Here is a 20,592-nt window from a genome sequence, read left to right as displayed (position 1 = left end):
ATTTGAATCAAACCCACCATATTACAGTGAGAAGCTTACAGAAATTTATAGCCATAAAGAATAATTCAATTCCCTCTTCAATAAAGGGACAACACCAAATTTTTAACAGATGAAAAATGCAAGATAGCCTGTAGTAAAACACATCCAAGTCATTTCAGTGACCATGGATCAGGTCTCAGCCTGTGAAAAAAAAAATAAGATATTTATGAGAATCATTAGAGGATAAAGAAGCTGAAAGCTAAACAGCAGAAAAGCACCCAGTAAGACAGATGAACTAGAAGTGGCATTTCAGCTCAGTCAAAATGAGTGAGCTGCAGCCAGTGGTTGTATTTTATTCTGACATTTATTACTAAGAATAAATTGTGTTGCTGCACTCAGCATGGTGTATCTAACTTGATAGAGCAAAGGCCTTACTGAAACATCAACTGAAATTCACATACCACTGAGACACTGATCCACTTAAAAGAGAAAACTGGATTTGAAGTTCAGTCACAAGGGTGGTGCTGTCCTATCTACTGTACAATGAGCTGCTTCCAGATGTCATGGAGGTGCAGTTATTTCAGGAAAGCGTTTCTGAGAGAAATTTTGTTATGCTACAGTATAAAGCCAGGAAAAAAGGCACATTACGTTTTCTTCTCTTGCTGTTCCCCAGTCTCAGACAGGGTCTCAAGTGCTTCCAAATGGTTAACTTGAAAATGATTACACACCACCTCTTCCCTACTATTGATCAAGAAGGGAAACGAACAGCTTTCTCTTGTATACCTTGTGAAAACTCCACAAAAGAAACTGAGAAGAGTAAAACAGCTCAATTTGTTCATTTTTTTTTTCTTAGGCTACATAAACAGATCTGATTTGAAAAGTGAAAAAGATAATTTGACCTGTTATACGGCAAAAAGGGATATATTAATCTGGTAAAACATGTAATGCACTACAAGGAAACAGAGTCAGCTGTTACTTTAAGTTACCCAAACTGATTTATTGACAATTTAAATGTGACATATTTACAGCACTGTTTCTAAAATAATTTAACAATTTTCATAGATTTAAAAAAGTACTGATAAATAGGAGACCCTGACAATTACCAACCACAAATATTTCCCTATGCTACTGAACTACAACAGTAGTTCTCCCCCCCACCCCTTTTAAAAGTCCCATAATGGAGCTGCTTTACCTCCACCCAATGTGTAAAATTGCCAATACCAAAATATAGTAAAATGAACATGCAGTGTGAAAGCTGTACCAGAGCGAGTGATTTCAGATGTTAGACTACAGTAAAAATATTTCAATGCAAAGTGTCTTCCACACAGAATGTACTTGTGAAAAAATATGCCTTTAAAGAGCTATTGTTTTGTCTTAGAAGTTAAAACCTACAATACTAGTTTAGACATTTACAGAAACTTCCAATTCCGTACTAGTTTTCACATGTATTTAAAGAGTCAAACAAAACCAGTAATATACAAACACCACTGCCGTGAGACTGTGGTTAGATAGCTTATGGATAAAAAAATGAAGGTGCTGATATAATTTAAGGTTGTGAAATTAGATTACATTTCACTCTCACATGACACCAATTATTCCATCCTTGGATCAACAAATTATCATGGTAAAGCCATCCGTATCTCTCGAGCAGGAAGTCAGTTTGGAAGTTGGAGAGAAGATGGACTTGGATGATATGTATCTTCAGTTACAGTAGACAAAAAAAAAAGTAACAAAGCTGGACAATCTGAATCACAATAAGCAGCAGCATAAGGATATTTCTGGGGTTTCGATTAAAACAAACATTTTTTTTAAAAACGATGAAAAGTACACACTCAATCTAATCCAGTACTTGAAATGTAAAGGTTCTCTCCATTTGCATCACTGAAGCCCCTTAACACAGTGTACACAAACAACAAATATTCATTTTTTAAAAAAACATATTGCACAGCTAGTAGGTGCAATACCAGACCACTTGTATACCCCTAGCATCATTTTTCTATTTTAAATAGCTGTTTCAGACTACACTATTCAGAACAACTCCAACCCAACGTTCAAAGCCATTAAGAACGGGTTTGTGTACATACCTAATCTGAAAGTGTTTCAACAGTGTGAGAAAAAACACAGGCACTTAATTTTATTAGTGCACCAAAAAGTTATAGGCCACAACCGCAGGACTATGAACAGTTCAGTACCAGTGACAACAAAACTGAGGTCTTCCACTGATCCCATACAGAAATAACTAACTGTTCACAAAGCACTGATAAGAAAACCATTTGCAAAACAGTAATCAAACGATACATTTAGACATTTAATAAAAATAATTGCTGCAAAGCCTAATGTAACACAATATAAACCCTATTTAGTTCAAAAAGGTCTAAAGTGTCCAAATTTAAGAGTCCAATTTCTCTCCTCCCCCCTCCAAAACACCACTACATGCAGTCCATTAAAACCCAAATGTGCAAAAAGTTATAACCCACCTTTAGGAGTGCATCAAAAATAGAATGACTATTCAAAATATTATTTTAGTGGAAATTTTACAGCACCATAATTAGAATTCCAAGGGAGCCCAGAATTCTTGTTCTGATAACAATTCAGTTGACACTGTTGATCCTAAAGAACAGAGGAAACATTTTGTGCATTTCCTGGTATCTGAAAGTCAGAGAGAAAATTCTTGCATATGCATAAAATCTTACTGTAGTTCAGAATGAAGTTAAATAATCACATCTGTTGGCAATAAGGTTTCCACAACATAGCATTAATTGGATTAATTTAGTTTGCCAGATTAGGAATGAAAAGTTGCTGGTACCTTGCTTACTTGCAGAAGTACTTTGGGGTTGTTTTGTCATTTATTTCCTTTTAAATTGTGCAGTTTGGCCCCTCCCTGGTGATTTACTATCAGGCTTTGAGAAAATGCATAAGGTCAATTTTTGACCCTTAGCCAAAAGGCAATATACAAACATATATATGCACGTGTGTGTACATAAACACACACCTACATATGTATTTATCAGTGTTTGTTTTTTTTTCTTTTGTTCTTATTTCCTGTAATTTTCTTTGGTTAAAAGTCCGAGTAAGGAAATTAGAGGACCGAACACATGGATCATTCTCCAAACACTTCCAACACTACACATCGCTAACTGGAAGGCTTGCATCATCCAGATCCACAAGGCCAGGATCCTGTTCCTGAGTGCCATTTTTACTTTGGGGTTCCGAGAGGCCCTGTTCAGTCACTTTGGCAGCTGATTCTCTTGGAGCGACAACCTGGATCTTGTAGCTCCCTGGCTTGGCCTTGGTAAAAGATTCGTGAAATCCTCGCTTCTCCAAGGCAGGGTATTTGGCGTGAGGGTTTGGGACCAGAGGGCTGTTGTGAGCGACTGTGGAATGTGAGGTGGCTGGGGCTGGGACGGCAGAACGGGGAGCATCGGTGGGTTCGGGAGAAGACTCGGTATGCTCCTGGAAAAGAAGAGCACGCGTCAAATTAAGTCCCTGACATCACTTCAGAAAGATGCAGCTTCAGATTTCTCCCAGAAAAAAAATCAAGACAGGAAATGTACAAAGCAAAGCAACAGCCACAGCAGGAGGAGGCAAGTGCTTTCTCAAGGCAGTGTGTTAAGTGTGAGCTTACAGCAGTATGTGACAGCAACATCATTCTCTTCATTTTACGGAATTAAATTCTCAAATCAAGCTCAGCAGCTCTTTAGACTTTATAATGTAGTGCAGCAAATTGAGGCTTGTCATTTCATTAGTATCTTAAGTTACCATTTGAAGATGTGCACTTAAAAGGCTACTGACAGTGACATTTTTCAGAGAAAGAAATGTATTTAATCATTTACATACAACAGGCACTCACGTCCTAAATCTGGTGCTGCTATCCTACAGCCTTTTACGTCTAAATAATACAAAAAAGGCCCCAGATTTTACCCAAAATGGAGGCTGTCTCTTTCTGAAAAAGAGCTGCCTCTTTTCTTGCTTCTCTTGGTTACTCTAAACATGTTGAATCCTTGCTGGAACATCAGGTTGACTCCTGACTTTCAGACTCACTTCTAAACCTTCCATACCCCATGATGTAAACCGACTCTGCACTCAAACTATGCTACCTCAGACCCCTTTCAGAGCCCACTTTGGGTCTGGTTGGTCTCCTCTGAGATTGGTTTTCTTAACTAGACCCCTTGAGGTGACCTCTCAGATCTTAAAGATCTTTGGTGATCTGTAATAATCACAAATCTTTAGAAAATAAAGTCTCTATATCCTTGTGTATTTTGGAATCCTGCAAACCACTGTGGTGACCTCTATACACCCACAGGCCAGATACCCCTTTAGATCACAACATTAGGATATCCTGCCTCACTTACAGCTGCATCTCCAGGAAAGATTTCTCATATTCTGCACCATACCTATCAGCTCTGTAAGGATGTCTCAGATACCTGGGGGTATCTAAGATAGCACAGGATGCTACGTTAAATGATATGATCAGAATTACATGCAGAGATGCACCAAATACTTCACTCTGCACGTATTAGGAGCTGTAGCTACTGCCACTTCTGCCATCACCAGTGTTAGTACATGAAACTTCAATCTGGGAAACCACGTGTGCACAGAAATCGAGCCACTTTTCAGCACATGATTAGCAAAATCCCATCACAGATGTGTCCAAGATGCAAATATAAATCCTAAGTGAAATACCTGTTTTCTTTCTCAATAGCAGTTTTCCAAGTTTTTTTTTTTTTTTTTAGAATGCTATGTCAGTGATTCAAAAATCTAATCACAGTGGTTTCTGCCAAATAATAAAAAGTAGTCTTTCTTTGAATTAGTATTATTGGATGAAGGAGCTGTTCTTTTTTTTTTTTTTGGAAATTCAATTTTCAAGTTCAAATGCAGTGAAGTACTTCGCATTATATACACATTTCTGTATTTCATACCTGGCTTGATGATTCACTTTAAGAAAAACATTTGCTTTAGGAGAACATATGATGTAGTGATTTACTACTGTTCTTCTTTCTATTAGTAATTGTAGCTGAACAAGTAGGACAACAATAAGGGAAGTTATGACAAGATCTCTAAAAATTGATTAAAAAATCAACCAAAGAATACTCAGATTTTACTACCCACACTGCCTGTAATTTCACAGTTAAGAGACTACGCTGCTTTATTACTCTTAAGGTGTACTGCTTTGAACAGCACACCAATTACACATTATAACGCTTCTATGAACAAATAATTTCATGCAGAGACTTATAAGCCATGCAAATCAGGCTACAGAATTATCCTTCCAATTACTAGAGTTAAGACGTGCATTTTGCGTGCACGCATCTGTATTAGTTTGTGGGTAGCTGAAATTTAATTTTGCTTTTGCACAGTTTCAAAAAAATGTAAAGTAAAATGGAAATATGAACTCTCATGCAAATTAGTTTTAATACTTTCCTTTTTAAGTGACATTACATTAACTTACTGTGTTTTAATATCTGTTATACTTTGAAGTGCAAATAGTTGTTTTTATCACTTTAATTCCAATTATTTTAAAAGCAAGAAAAAAAGAGCAAACCTGTAAGTGAATGATATAATTTATGAGTTAGTTTTCAGTAATGGTAATGATAACAGGTAGCATTATTTTTAGTTTTTTTATAGAGCAAATTAGTCTCTAGTTCTAGCCCTCTGTTAAGAAGGCAAGTTTACATGAGAGCCCACATACGTGCTGCATTCACCAGTTCTTGATGTATACCTCTGTATACAAGGATTCGACAGCCTTCTGGCCTGCCGCATCTGGAACACAGTGCAAAGCTAAGATTAGAGTAACCTATACTTGGGGAAAGAAGAGAAGAAAGGGAAAAAGAAAAGTGATGCAGACAGTAATAGCTAGGTTGCTCAGTTAGCCCCACAAAAAAAAAAAAAAAAGCATACACAAAGAAAAGTTACCTGCATATTTTCATACCCCCAAAACAAGATTTATAATAGCAAGTTTTATAATAGGATGTTTTATGTAAAACCAGCTCTCAGTTGCAAAAAATAATTGAGAGCTTAGATTCAAACACCAGAAACAACATATATGAAAGTGCATCTTCAAAGGCCAGATTTAAGTTACTAGATTTCAGATTATGGGGGTGATGATATATTCAGATTATTACAAAACATCCCACAGCCAAACAGTGAAAAGCCATACCAGCCATACCGTGCAGCATCTGAACTGGGAAGTATTCCATTTGTTATATCTGGACATACTTGGAGGCACTGTGACACTGCAGTAGCCTTCAGCATAAAGAACATTAACTTGTGGAAAAGCAGTGAAGGTCTGGTACAGCTTAAATGCAAGTATGTATGAAATGCTGGCATCCACGTGGCTTCAGAAACAGTAAGATTTGTCACAGTGCCTCAGTTCAGCAGTGCTAGATGGTGCCCACAGAGCTTCCGACAGCAAAAGCTAATGCATGCGAGCAGATCTCTCTTCGAAAGATCATTTTAAATGTGAATCTGTATCTGCATACACAATAAACTATCAAAAACAGACAATGACAGTATAATAGTGATAGCTGTTAAAATCAAATTAGGATTTTGTTACTTGAATGCAAAATTCAGCAATTATCAAAAACGTCTCGCAGTAATTAGAAAGGCTCAATTTTACTTGCGAACTATTAGTGGCGTAGTGACAAAAGATCCAACTGATCTTGAAGAATTTTTATAGGTTAGCACTTGTGTTATCTACGTGATCAAGACAGTACAATGCACATAAAGCAGAATATATAGGTAAGACTAAGATAAGTGCTCAATTAAAAGTGCATAAATTTATGCCAGTCTGTATGAATTTCATGCAAAGATGCCGTGTTACTACAGGACAGGACAGAGGACAGACAAAAGGAAAAACAACTAGAACTTCATGTGCACAAGTCAACATGAACTAATTGCATTTCTCTAAGTTTCAGAGTAACATACGGAAGCCGCTGATCGTCCAGGTCCCCGCTGTGCTACAATGGCCCCAGAAATTGCTTTTATCCAACTGTGCATGTCTTCTGGACTGTCGGCCTGGATCAAACAACATGAGATATGGTTAACACCAGCTCTTCACTCTTCCAGTCTCCAGTCTGCATCAAAATCACAGCCTTAGCCTACTTTAGTAGTCTGTTACTTAAAGCCAAAGGGACTTGCATTTTTTGATGTTGATATTTCTAATGATAGTAAATTCAGGGCAAGATTTTATGCATGTATTTCTATAAAATAAGCAGTGTGTATACACACAACTTACATACATGTATTCTAGTTCAATTTTTGCTTATTTTAAACAAATAAGTTGAAGCACCTACAGAAATTCTTACAGGAGACCTGATGACCTCTCTCAGCAAACTGTGCACAATGACATAGCTTCCGTATTTTTCATTCATTTTACTTCTTTGCACCTTACTTCTATGAGGTAATTACTGAAGAGCTAAAGTAAAATAAGAAGCAGTCTACATTCAGGGTCATCTGTACATTTACTTATAACAAGAGTCTTACAAAAATGCAGTAGATTAACAGTGAGTGTCAAGGGTGAGCTTATCCGGGATGGATTAAAAAGCTAAAGCTCCCTCTTCACCATTTGGCAGCTTTACAAAAGTAGCACATCAACCCAGCAAAAACTGTGTATAATATGCCATTTAATTATGTTCAGCCATAAGACAGCTCAAAACTCAGCATCTGGCCCCACTGCCTGTATTAGATGATACTGGCCTTTCTGATCCTACAGGAGAAATTCAGTTTATTTCCTCCTCCAGGAACAGGAGAGACAGTACTAAGAGCATCACGTTCCCACAAAGACTCGCTTTGTCTAGCTGAGTGATTTGCATTATATCCACACATTTAAAAGATAACATGGTAAAGATGCACTGAATAAAGTACTTATGGATGCATTTCACCAACAGTATCTTCAGATATGAAGCCTAAGCATTCTAGTGCTTTAGCAGATATTTTAATGGGGTACACATTTTAATTTGAATCTGAGAAATCTATTACTATGAGTACAATTACAGTTCCACAAAATAAAATATTTAATATATTGAGTTGATACTACAGAATTTGAAGACCCAAATAACAACATCACATTAGGATTTGTTGTTCATTGCTTTTATATACTACCAACACTTGGTGTTGTGTTATATTTCTTATATGCAACTTATTCTGAAATATGAAGATCGCTTTCCCTCTAAAAGTCATGGCATGTTCACGTACAACTTAAAAAGCAAAACGGCAGCACTGCTTTGCTCTGACTATGTCAGTCACCTGGTTTTGCCCGAAGTTTTAAGAAAAATTACCTGTACATAAAAGGTTCGAGAAGTTGTTACAATTTCAAAGAGATTGTCTCTCATCATTATATCACTGCAAAGGAAACACAAATACTTAAAAAACAAGTTCAACTTTCCCACTTCATTTCATAAATATTCTAGGATGTGCAGAGAACCAAAGAGGTGCATTTGTGGGCTGAAGATCTCTGCATTCTTTACCTCTGAACTCACTTTTTTTTTCTTTTGCAAGTGCCAAGTGGAAAAAGAACAGCACCTCATACTCAATTTAGTCTTAAGGTTCTTTAGTAATTAGTGTGACTTGTTATTTTTAGTTAGAACACTCTCAAACATATTATATTAAGTTTAAATATTTATTATTCTAGTCAGATTTCTGCAAAACTTCACATTTATATTTTTGTTTTGACTTTCAAAGTATTATTCCTAAATAGTAGTCTGTTTAAGTACCACATTCATAAGTCAACAGAAATAATTAAAAAGCTCTCCACTGTTTCCACCAAGCAGTCTAGTCATGATAATGAAGTGTGTCAAGTCCCTTGATTTTTCAGTGCTTCTCTCCTCACCTTTGCTTGCATTCCTGAACTTTATGGACCTCTTTAAGTGGTATAACCCTGAGAGGTTCCTTTTCCTAGGAAAATAAAAGGTAAAAATACTTTAGCAGAGTATATCTAACAACTAGAATATAGTCAAAAAGCCAAAAATCAGGTCAGACTATTGCAGCAGACCTGCATAAATGAGGACAGTCACACCTGCAAAGCATGATGTCAACCAAGATTTATTTATTTATTTTAGTAGTAAACCAACCATGGCACTTGCAGTGAAGAGGATGTCAAACAAAGAGGTAAGGGGAAAAACAAACAGCAGATTATTTCAGTAGGACTTTCACTATATTAACATACAATGAAATGCCATGAAAAGAAATGCTTTAGTCATTGTACAGCATGATACAGCTTTAGGAGTATTTCTATTATTTTCAATTGTACTACCCATAGAAGGAAAACATAACAAAACCTATAGAAAAAAGTATTCTTAAAGCACCTGAAAATTCTATTACTGCACCAAACACAAGTGTTACAATACTGCCAAAGCTTCATACAGTAGGAAAACAAGTGAGTGTGTTCAATTTTTGCCATAACAAAGTAATATTACACATAGGTTAATTTGATTTCTTGAAAAAAATGTATTTCCACTATTATTTTCATGTGGCTATTGCAGTTATTGCAGTAAAAAAAAACTGATTTCATCTCCTATTGTGTTCTTTAAGCAATGTTACAATGGACTACTTCAGCTTGCAAACAAACAAAAGCTGCCAACTATGGAATGACTTCCTCTAAATTACAATTTCTAGTATATATACTTAAAAGAGTTATTTTAGTATAGTGAACAGTGAATTTCACCCAAATAAAACAATTCTCAAATGTCAGTTCTGATCATTTGTTTCTATAGCATAGAACAGTTTTAAAATCTATATCCTCAGTTATTTTGCCCTTCTTTCTTCACCCTTCAGTCTTCTCAGGTTCACCCATCCCTTACAACAGTTTTCAAAGTAATACATCAAACATGAGCTGCAAGACTTCCCCGGCAATACAGATATGTTTAAGGGAAAACCACAGAGCTGAACATTCTGGGAAAGTCACAGGCTTAGCAGACCTCAGCTCAGAAATTATTTTCCTAGACTAATACTGTGTATACTACCCTATAATCCACCAGAGGACAGACATGGGCTCTTCCTCAAACTGAAAAGAACAGATCCTTAAAAGAAAAAAAGTTTGTAATTTTTGAAAGTGGAGTTCTTTTGATAGTTTTGTTGTTTTGTAAGAGCACACTATAGCAAGAGGATATTAGCACGGAGAATAGAAGACGCTACAAGATCTTAAATTTTTCATTTCAATTCTTCAAATAGTTAAACTGGAAAGGAGTATGATGAAAGAAACACTAAAAGCATATGCATTTTTAATATTTCTATAGCAGACTCTCACGGTGCAATTCTTTGCAGAGTTGGAATTTATTAGTGTGTAATCTGCACTCAGGTTGTATGATTTTTAAAAAAAATCAATTAAAATCAAAGTTTTATTATAGGCAACATGTCAGAATTGCATTATGCTGACTGCTTAACAACAACACGATCAAATTCCTGCTGCTGTTGTACTTCCTTATTTCCTACAAGGCAAAGACTTCACACTTCCAAAAAGATTTTTTCCAGAAATAGCCTAAAACTCAGCTTCTTGACATTTTTCTTCTTACATTTAGCCTGTAAACTCAATCTACCTGACTTGGAACACTAAGGTTTCATGTCTCGTGTACAGATTTTCTCCTGTTTGTTGGCCTGCTTTCTGTTGGAAGGAATTCCACGCTATCTCCAGTACCTCCCACTTTATTTTCAAATGAACCCTGAAGGCACTTAACATTTGGTCAAAATTCATCAAGAGGTTCAAGAGCTATGAGTGGGGAATAAAGATGAAACCCAAACAAACTCTGTAAGCATTGCCTCTGAACAGCAGAATTCTTTACACGTCTTAGCTGCCATGGGAAAGATCCCATCATTTGCATGATAAGCACCCTATAATGATCAGTTGTTTCAAGAACAAAGTATATGCAAGTACAAAGTAACATAAAGTACTAAAAAAAAATTAACGTGATTACAGAATACACCCTACTGTCATTCAACGCCCTACTCACAGATTCACAAAGAGAAGACTTAAGTCCAAGTTAAAAACCACCCTAAAAGTTTTTTCTTCTTCCCAACCATGAAGAGTCATTACAGGACAAAGCAAAGAGTTTCAGGAGCAGAACACCATGTTTTTTGAATTTAAGTGTAGTTTAGATTTTCTTGTAAGTATCACTGGTAAACAACAAGCAATTGGAAACTTACCAATTCAGACTTAAAATATCCTATTGTGTTTTCATCCAACTGAAAGTATCTTCTCTTCCAGTTCTTCATCTGTTAAAAGAAAAAATATTTTATACGCATAGTCTGGAAAGTAATTCAGCAAGTCTCTGCCCAATTCTTTAGGGAAGGAGAATTGAAAAACTGTTGCAATAGAATATTAGCTTCCAAAAGTTTTAATCTTTCTTGCAATAACCTCCACTGAAATCATAGCAACTCAGCAACACAAATACCCTATAAAAACATTAAAAATTAATGAAACCCACTGATCTCAAGTACTTACCACTGCTCCTTGTTTAACACAGTAGCCAGCTTTGATAATAGCATTATCTGGAGGATGTTTAGCAGTAAAGTAAGGAAGGTGACTTTGTGATCGTTTCAGATAATTCCTATCAGCACCTTCACTGCACTCATTGACTTCTTCTTTCTAGGAAAAAAAAAGGAAAGCTCAGAATATTTTCAGGTTTTCTAAAGGTCAGAGAATAAGCATCCTATGACTACTCAGGAAATACTTGTATTATCCCACATAATCCTATTTCTGCTTTGTTTTGAAAGGACCAAACATTTCAACTGATTTTGAGAGACAACTGTTGAGGCTCTAAGGGCTCTGGTTGAGAACTTGCAAAGTTCATTTAGAAGTTACAGTAAGAAAGTGTGAGTGTTCTAAAGCAATACTGACAGGCACTCAGGTTGAAGAGTGTCAGACAAAAACAAAATATTAACTATACACACAGGCAAAATACTAGAAATGGCAACAACAAAAAAATTTCTAGGACCACGCAGCACAGAACTCAGGTGTTTACATGTCATTCACATGACATTAATCCAACCTCCAGCTATTTTCAGCTCCGGGAACTTCCAGAAACAGATATAGCTTTGTAGGTTTAACACCACATGACTGCTTCTTCCATAAGCCTGCTTAATCTCTTGAACTCAAAGTTTCTGGTATCCATGTAATCTCTTGGCAAGAAGAATCTCACATTTTACTGCTCACTGAAGGAACTCCTCCATCCCTTTGTTCCACTACTAGCTTTGTTAAGGAGTTCATAACTCTCATACATTACACATGCCATCTACTTCTGCCAATTGTTACTTTGTAGACCTCTTATATCCTCCTTTAGTTATTTCTTTTGCACACTGAAGAGCACCAGCCCACTCGCATAGTTATTTATAGCCCTGTATAATTCTTTGTAATCTTGTATAAAGGAAATAAAATCCTCAAAAAGTCACTCAGTAACCCTAAAAGGTGTGCATCAAAATGTCAGTCCTCTGAGCAAGATTAGAAGCTGACTGCTGCCTTATGACACACGACCTATTCTCACCTATCAAATAACAAAGCTCCCTCTAACAAATAACACCCCTCTTGGCTTGAAATTATTACCTGGGTAGGCGTAATGATAGGAACACCACCAACAATTTCTGTCCTGTAAGACACTTGCTTCTTTCCACCTGGGCTTTCAGCTTGACGGTTTGCATTATCCATTTGACACAGAGGATCGGACTGCTTTGGTACCTCAAAGTCAAACATGATAACCAATGTAAGGTTTTATAGAAAAAGAAAAAAATTCTAAGCATTATTCAAGCATTGTTAATTTGTTTTCAGCAGGATTTCAGAAATGTTCTTAAATTGTAAAAGGCTAGAAACAATTTACATGAAAATACATTGCAATGACTAAGCTTTAGTCCTCAGAATAAAACCGGTGCTATCTAAGCTAAGTCACCAGGTGTACTGAACGCTCAAAATTAATTCCTAACTTTGCCCTAAGTGTTATACCTGATCTTCAAGAAGCACGTCTAATTTGTAGTTATTTCTCACTTCCTTTCAGCAAGGAAGTGCTGTAGAAAGGAGACTCCCCACTACCTTGTGCAGCTCTCGCAGCAAGGCCATGAACACAGTGCTATGGTATCAAGATTTTTTTTAAAACAGCATTTCTGACCAGTATGAAATTTTCATTCATATTCTAATACGTGGCACAAAGACTGAGGATGCTGTAAATAAAGTTGAAAACACACTTTTGTCCAATTCCAAAAGCAAAAACTAAAATGAACTCAAGTCTGGGGGAGGCTCTGTACAGCTCCTTCAAGTCTTGGAGACTAAATAAAACATTTTATAGAGATGAAATGACAACTCTAGTAGAAGAACTGGAAACATAATACACCTTGAAAGTCAACATTTGAAAGCACTGCCAAACATCAGCGAAATGACTTACTGTGATTTTGGTAGCTTTGTTCAGAACATTTACCCATTCAACAAGGTCTTGCTGATCATTGGCTTGTAGGAAGTATTTTCTCATCCCTGCATTCATAACTGTTAAAAAATATGAAAATTAAAAACATTGAGATTTAAGAGCAAACTTTACACCGTAAGAACAATTTCAGATAGAAAATCCACTGAGTATTTAAGCTCTGTGCTTCCTTTATTTTTAGAAAGTCATCTAAAGATGCACACACACTTGAGAAGCTACCTTCATTCATAAAAGCCAGAACAATACCACCTTAATCCCCCTTCCCTTTTTTATTTTAAGCTCTAATCTGCAGCATATAGAGTTTAAGATATTTTTATTGCATAGAAATAAACCCTTGAGTTTTAATCAGAATTTTCTCCCAGATTTCTTTTTCTCAGTCTCAACTTCCCTAAGCATCAAGGCTTATAATCAGGGATTTCTGAAGTTTCTCTTCCTAGTCCTCTGACCACTATATATTAACCTTTGCAGGATACACATTAACGTGATGACAATCAGAGATTTTTATTCTTAGTTTCTGGAAAATCAATATTGATTTGTAAACACATGATGCTCTGGACCAAGCATCTTTAAGACTGCCACAACAGAATAAATTTTAGTTTAGTGACTTAGTAGTGAAAGCACATTTTTTTCTACCTAGCAACACCTAGCAGTCCTTTATCCAAAAAGGACAAACATATTTCCTTTGTGTCAAAATAATCCTGATTAGGTATCTCACAAACCTATTCTGAAATTAGTTTTAAGGTGAATTTTAACAAAATCCTCCCAGAACTTCGAAGCATTTGCTGCCCTACCTATAACATAACAGCTCAAGTCATTGCTAAAAGCAAATACATGCTAGGAACAAATACTTTTCTCTTCCATTAAGTCAGTCTCCCTGAGCTCCCTCTCCCCACAAAGTGGATGTATATTAAAACAGATGTATGTATAAAGCAAATTTTATTAGATGCAAATATTAATTTAAATACAGAACTGTATAAATGAGTTGGCAGGTAGGTGTAACAACTCCTAATATTTAAATGAAAAGAATACCCATGATTTTTCCTTCTGAGTATCAAAGATCATTTAATAGATCCAAAAAATCACGAGCTGGAAGCCAGCATCTTGGACAATCACAGCTTCTTCGAGCTGGCCTACAGCTGATGAGGATAAACGGGTGTCCATATGCAGAGGAATCACTGGCTGCCTTGACACCCATGGTGATTACCAAGTGTTTCACTAGCTCAGCACAGAAATCCAGTGCAGAGCAGACAATCTTCTCCAAGGCCAAAATCACTCATGGCACGATTCACAGCACAAGCCAGCCTGCTGTGGATCTGCCCAGTTCAAGCAGAGCTGCCTTCCCCTGGCCTGTGAAACACTCCCCACGGCGAGGTGCACCTCAGCGAGCTGCCTCCAACCCCGCAGGCGTTCTCAGCACCTTCAGCTGAGATAATGCTGACGGGAAGGCAGCCATAAGGAACAGTTATTCATGAACGGAGCAGCGGCTGATTCCAGGCTGTGTGTGCACTTTTGTGAGTGCAAGTTGCCTGTCATGAAATTCTGGAATTATGCTAAGTTCTAGACAAGTGACTTATAAATATGAAAAATCTAATAAAAAGGGACTTACGAGCAGACAAAGCTTTACCCAAGTTGCAACAAGCTTAAACATCAATGAACCTAGAAGGTACCCCAAGCAAATTATTTCTTCAGTGCAGCGCTATAGGCTGAAACTTGATGTAAGAGCATTGGCAGGCACGACAGTAGTTTTAGATCAATTAAACCGTTTTATGAGCAATACAGATTAAAATAGTTAAATTACTTATCTCCATAGCTGACAGGCATGCCACATCTCTGAAAACACCCATCGCTTTTAATTAGCTTATTATTGCCTCAGAAACTTCAAACATCTGAAAAACAACCCTCTCACCTACTCCTCGTTAAGCTGTAGCATGAAAAAGCCATAAAAACACCTCACGAAGAAGCCAACATTACTCCCTTATTAAAGAGGAAACAGTGAACACAAGTTATTTCTGAAAAACACCACCAGCTGCATCTTGTACTAGAATTGCAGAACATCTCTGTTTCAGGTTTCTGAAGAACACAGTTGGCATGCACGCTGCTCACAAGAACTTACCAAAACAGAACTCTGCCTTTGGCCTTAGCTTAGTTGCATCGCTAACCTAGGAGGAAAATTAACATCGTAAATATTACTGTGTACACAAAACATACATCAAACATCACAATTTTCTCCTTTAAAGAGCTGAATTTGAGGATGAGCAGCATCAGGTAGCTCATTAAGTGTAATGATATATAAAGAAAAACACTATAAAATTCAGTTCAAGATGCACATCCTATGTTAAGGAGGCAGCTTAGGCTATATGCTCCTATTCCTTAAGTTTAAGGATTCATTACCATCCTAATTAAGGGAAAAATCTCAGACAAAACATTGAAAATCTGTAAACATAACGCTTCTGCTTTCACTTTGAACTTCCATCTCTCAACCGAACTAAAAATTCAAGGACATTTTAGTACTCTCAAGGGCACCACTTATATTTTGGCTCCTTACCATAGTAATAGCAACTTTTCTTCAGAGATTCTCTAAACCACTGGGATGCTGGGGAAGGAGGGGGAAAGGAGAGAGGGACTGCTATTTTCACATTACAGAGTGCCTCTAGTGAGGGGGGAAGAGAAGGCTAAGCAGCCTCTTGCTTCAGAATCGTTCCTTGGCCAGAGACCAAGGACACATAACTAGAAGAACTATGCAAAGTTAGGCACGTGGAAGAGGACTCTTGAGTAGCTTTTGTCATACTATTCAATGTGGCACAGGGCTGGGCATAAAGATATTGTCTAGCAATGCCAGTTTCAGCAGTTCTGACTCATCCTGCAGCTGGATGTGTTTTATTCAATGGCCCAAATGCCAGCACAACCACGCTGTCACAGCTTGGTGGAGCCTTGGCACACTGAGCTGCTTGCCTAGGTGCCCAAGGGCACATAGGTGCCCTTGTACCACCCTTGTGTCCATTAGAAGTGAGATACAAGATTTCACATTTCTTAAAATGACAAATGTGAGGTTTTGGTCAAATTAAGTAGTGTGAGAAAGAAATGAGGAAGGACATGAGCACATCAGGCATTTCTGTACTCGTGATACAACCAGCATCACTGATAGCTTTACAGGAATGAAAAATACAGGATGGAAGATGGGGAGATTAAGTATGAGAACAAGAGAGCTGACACAAAGAAAAGGTACAAAGAAAAGGGGATTGAAGCAGAAGGTCAATTGTTTTTCTCTACTTATTTATCAATGCAGTATCTGCTGCAAGTTTAACCACAGAGACTTACTTCTCCATTTTCCTTTACAAGTATTTGAAACTGAATGTACAGAGAGTATAAAGAACTAAGTATTTTAATGGTGCAGAGAAATTTATAGAAAAGTCATTTGCAAACTATCACTCCCAATGACTTACATAAACGCCCTATCTTTTCTCCAAGACTAATTGGAATTCAAATGCTCGTAAAGAACTGAAACACACCGATCAGAAACATCAATTCTATGCAGTAAGCAGCTACCCTTTCAACTCAGAAAACAAACCCAAACAACAGTTAAGTTGTCTGCTTTGATTTTAACCTGGTACTACTCAAGCATTTGTAACACTTCACTAAAATTCAGGACTAGCACACAAGCAAAAAAGCTTGCCATGCCCTACATAAGAAGAATTTAAAATTGTCCAAAGTTGAGGCATTTATAAGCATCTCTTGGTAGTCACCACCAACATTTAGCAATCAGTGCCTTATGTATCTTACCTTTGAAATATAGGTAAGTTTAATAACTCCAACAGGTGGAGATCCAGAGGGAAGATTCTGAAACAAATCAGTGTTACAAGGTGAAGCTGAGTTATTCTCATTCACATTCAGTGTTTATGCACAAAAAACAAATTCAATTTGACAAACAAAAACAAAGCCCTGCAAGTTTTTATAGACAATACACAATGTACGCCTGCAACAGGATCTAAACTCCTTGTTTATTATACACACATCTGTTAATCAACTAAAAACAGAACGACTGCTAGAAACAATACAAGTAGTAATTGTTTCAGAGGTTTATGTATTTTACTAGAGGAAAAAGGATTCTTGCAGGTCTGCATCCAGGAAATCCGGAAAGAATACTTTTTCCTCAACAGATGTTGGCGTCTTATGTGTTTTGACCTGGGCAGGCGGAAGGGACACGAAGTGACACTCATCTATGTCACACACTTCAAAGACTGCCTCACGTATTTTCAAAAACATTAACAACAGACTCCAATTTTTTAATATTAAAGCTACTGGCCAGAAAGCAAGGACACTTTCTATATAACTAGAAGAACTATGCAAAGTTAAACAAGGTAAAATGTAAAGATCACCATACTTCCTAAAGTTGCAGGCAAGTCTACGTATATTTACAATCCAAATAGGACTCCTCTGTTGTTTTTACATCACAATGCTGACTTAACAGCACTGATTCTTTGAGCAGCTGAACTGATTTTCACAGATACAAATAGAGCAGCTCTACCAGGAACAAAAAGCCCACTGAATTTCTGCACACACCGTAGACTTGTCCTATATCAAGGGCTGCACCGCTTTAAAGATTAAGAAAGGCCTCCACAAAGTGGCTCTAACTGCAATTTCTGCAGCAGATCAAGCTTTTAACCACATCCTAGATATATGTCACAGAAGAAACTGAAAAAAGGAATTGCTTCTTTTAACTCATCGTGATAAAACATTTGAAATATCTCCTTATTTCCAGAAGTTATTTTTTTTTCTCCTCAATAAGAGCTTCCGAATGATTTGGTCACATGTCACATTCATTAAGCCGCAATCTTATTTTCTTTTCCACTTGTTTCTCTGAACACTGGGCTTCTGTTGCCTTTTAACTCGTTCTTCCTGACAGAATGGTGTCCAAATATTCTTCTGGCAGACTGCTGTCAGCTGACCTAGATCCTTTGCTGTCACTGCTTCAGTACCCGAATCCTAAGGGATTATCTGCTCTCCCCTACACTACAAAAACACCGATGTGCATACACTGTGAAGATAATTTTTAGATGAAGGATGCTCTCAGCCATGATGGATAAAAGCTTTCCTCCTTCATATAGCATTCACATTGCAACACAATTGCAAGCATCATTAGAATTTGCTTTTCAGTGACTGATTCTGTGGAGGTAAAGTAACAAAGAGCTAACTGACCCAAGCACTGCAAGGAACACTACACAACTCCCAAATGGGCTTAGAAGTGAAATAAGACCTGCACAGTGAAACTAGTACATGATTTGGCTCACCTGGTTACACAGTACAGTACTATCTAGTGCCTGCAAGAACCTGCAATGCACATTCAAGACATTTGAGAGAAAAAAATGTAGTGTATCATGCTAGAAAACTAGTCACTCATTCTAGTGTGGTATCAAATTTGAGTTCCCATCTGATCTCCAAGTCTCCTGTCAATACTTAGATTCCCATACACTGGCAACTCACTGATATTCAAGTTGTTTTTTATGTTTTAAACTGCAATTAGTAGTGCTTTAAGCAGAATATGAATCCTGTTTTCTTTAAAAGGCTGCACACATCTAAGAACACTGATTTACATGATTTCACTTTTTTTTTCTTTTTTTTTTTTTTTTTTAAAGTTTCCAGGTCCATAAAACTAATACTAAGCCCCCCTGTTCAGGTTTTTAACAAATTTGCTGAAGGAAAAAAAGTTGAAATGGCCAGAGGCCAAACAACTGTTGCCAAGAACATCTCACCTGTGGGTTATCCATGTACCACACCAGGCTGTCTTCTCTCGTGTCCAGGATGAAGTACCGCCGCAGAAATTTCCCGCTATTCTCATTTTCTTCAATATCTAGGAAACCACAGATGCGATTCTGACGATCCACATAAGGCATTTCTGACCCTGAACATCACACTGCAGGACAAAAAAGCATACAAGTTATATGAGGTTCCTCATTACAGATCTTACAACTGCCCTGTGCCCACCCACTGTTTTTTGAGCAGTTTCTGCTAGCAGCTTAAAGAAGTTTCTGCGGAAGAGTAAGTGAAGTGTGGCTGTTTCCTCCCAAAACCAGCACTGGATTTTTAGACGGGTCATTCTGACTTCCTTGAAATATGCACTCAGGCTATCTAAGCAGTAAATAAAAGAGCACTAAGACTCATTTTTACAAAAATCACTGAAGAATAATCGCAGATTCTCCTTCACAATTTGCACAAAGCTGAGATAACGTTAGGTTTACACTTCCTCCTTTGACATTGCCTTTCATGGTCAAGAAAGGATCTTTGTCAGCAGCTCTCCTGTCCAAAATGGTTTTTCACATTTGCTTAAGTAAGTTCAAGAAAAGGGCTTTTTAAAAACACTGTTCACATTTCTCTTTTCTCCTACAAAAGAAGCTTCATGGTTAGCAATGGGATAAACAAACAATTTTTCATCCTTACGCATTATGCAGTGAAAATGACCCTTTGTGTGCAGCAGAGACATGAACACATTTGCTAGTCCAAAAGTAAATTCTCAATATCCACGTGGGGCTAACTTATTCCCATTTTGCCTGCTTCGCCTTTTATGGCTCCACTTCTCCTTCCCCCTTTGCTTTTTTATCTTGAGTGACAGTCATTTTACCTTAAGAGCCAGCTCTAAGGCCAGAAGTAGATTCCCATACTCATACAGAAAAGCCAAGAAGTCACCATTTAAATAATAAAATCGGGCTGATGCCAATCTTTACTAAAGCAGGACTATAACAACTCAGTTGTCTTTACATTTTGCTAAAAATAAATGCCCCACACCCAAAAATATTAACTCAAGACATAAAAGGTGTAAGCACTTCAGACCCTTTTCATAAAATCTTTCAGCTTCCTTGGTGTAACATGGAAGTTTAATATTTATTGAAATTTACTTTTATTATTTCCTTCATTTTATTTAAATAGTTGCATGCACTCATAACGAGGCAGACACTCGATAACTATCTGCACATGGCTACTGAGATACCACAGTAGGACACGACACACTGTTAAACACATTGTGCAGCGCTCATTTTTGGCAGATAGACACTTTATGTACTTCTTTCTGGGCATCAGATATACAAGTATGTAGAGATCTGCTTGCACTTACTTGCCCGTGCTTTGTATCACCAGCTAGAATTTGACTACGATTCAAATTGTGCTTCAGGAATTTGAGAAATCATTTGGGGTTGTCACGATTCCAGCACACGACTGCAACAAT

At 37.2% G+C, this 20,592-nt stretch overlaps 1 protein-coding gene across 8 annotated transcripts in view; it reads right to left on the bottom strand.

Annotated features, from left to right (window-relative positions):
- Positions 1 to 951: 951 nt before the first annotated feature.
- PLEKHA1 (pleckstrin homology domain containing A1) overlaps positions 952 to 20,592 on the bottom strand; it is a 29,329-nt gene continuing 9,688 nt past the window's right edge. For 2 of the 8 annotated variants that reach the window (XM_027460135.3, XM_072039878.1), the window contains exons 2-13: positions 19,127 to 19,287; positions 17,157 to 17,213; positions 15,490 to 15,535; positions 13,341 to 13,438; positions 12,512 to 12,643; positions 11,414 to 11,557; positions 11,116 to 11,184; positions 8,807 to 8,871; positions 8,256 to 8,319; positions 6,904 to 6,993; positions 5,699 to 5,773; positions 952 to 3,432 (exon numbers count right to left, since the gene is read on the bottom strand). In XM_027460135.3, the coding sequence (XP_027315936.1) occupies positions 3,103 to 3,432; positions 5,699 to 5,773; positions 6,904 to 6,993; positions 8,256 to 8,319; positions 8,807 to 8,871; positions 11,116 to 11,184; positions 11,414 to 11,557; positions 12,512 to 12,643; positions 13,341 to 13,438; positions 15,490 to 15,535; positions 17,157 to 17,213; positions 19,127 to 19,267 (1,311 nt within the window). In that variant the 5' untranslated portion in view covers positions 19,268 to 19,287 and the 3' untranslated portion in view covers positions 952 to 3,102. Of the gene's footprint in view, positions 3,433 to 5,428; positions 5,522 to 5,668; positions 5,774 to 6,903; positions 6,994 to 8,255; positions 8,320 to 8,806; positions 8,872 to 11,115; positions 11,185 to 11,413; positions 11,558 to 12,511; positions 12,644 to 13,340; positions 13,439 to 15,489; positions 15,536 to 17,156; positions 17,214 to 19,126; positions 19,288 to 20,592 lie in introns of all 8 variants that reach the window. The other 6 variants (XR_003497963.3, XM_027460137.3, XM_027460138.3 and 3 more) reach the window with 6 other exon arrangements.

This window comes from Anas platyrhynchos, chromosome 6 (assembly GCF_047663525.1).
Source record: "Anas platyrhynchos isolate ZD024472 breed Pekin duck chromosome 6, IASCAAS_PekinDuck_T2T, whole genome shotgun sequence".
Taxonomy (NCBI): Eukaryota; Metazoa; Chordata; class Aves; order Anseriformes; family Anatidae; genus Anas; species Anas platyrhynchos.
The sequence above is the reverse complement of the archived record's forward strand: the minus strand, read 5'-3'. Positions and strand labels throughout refer to the sequence as shown.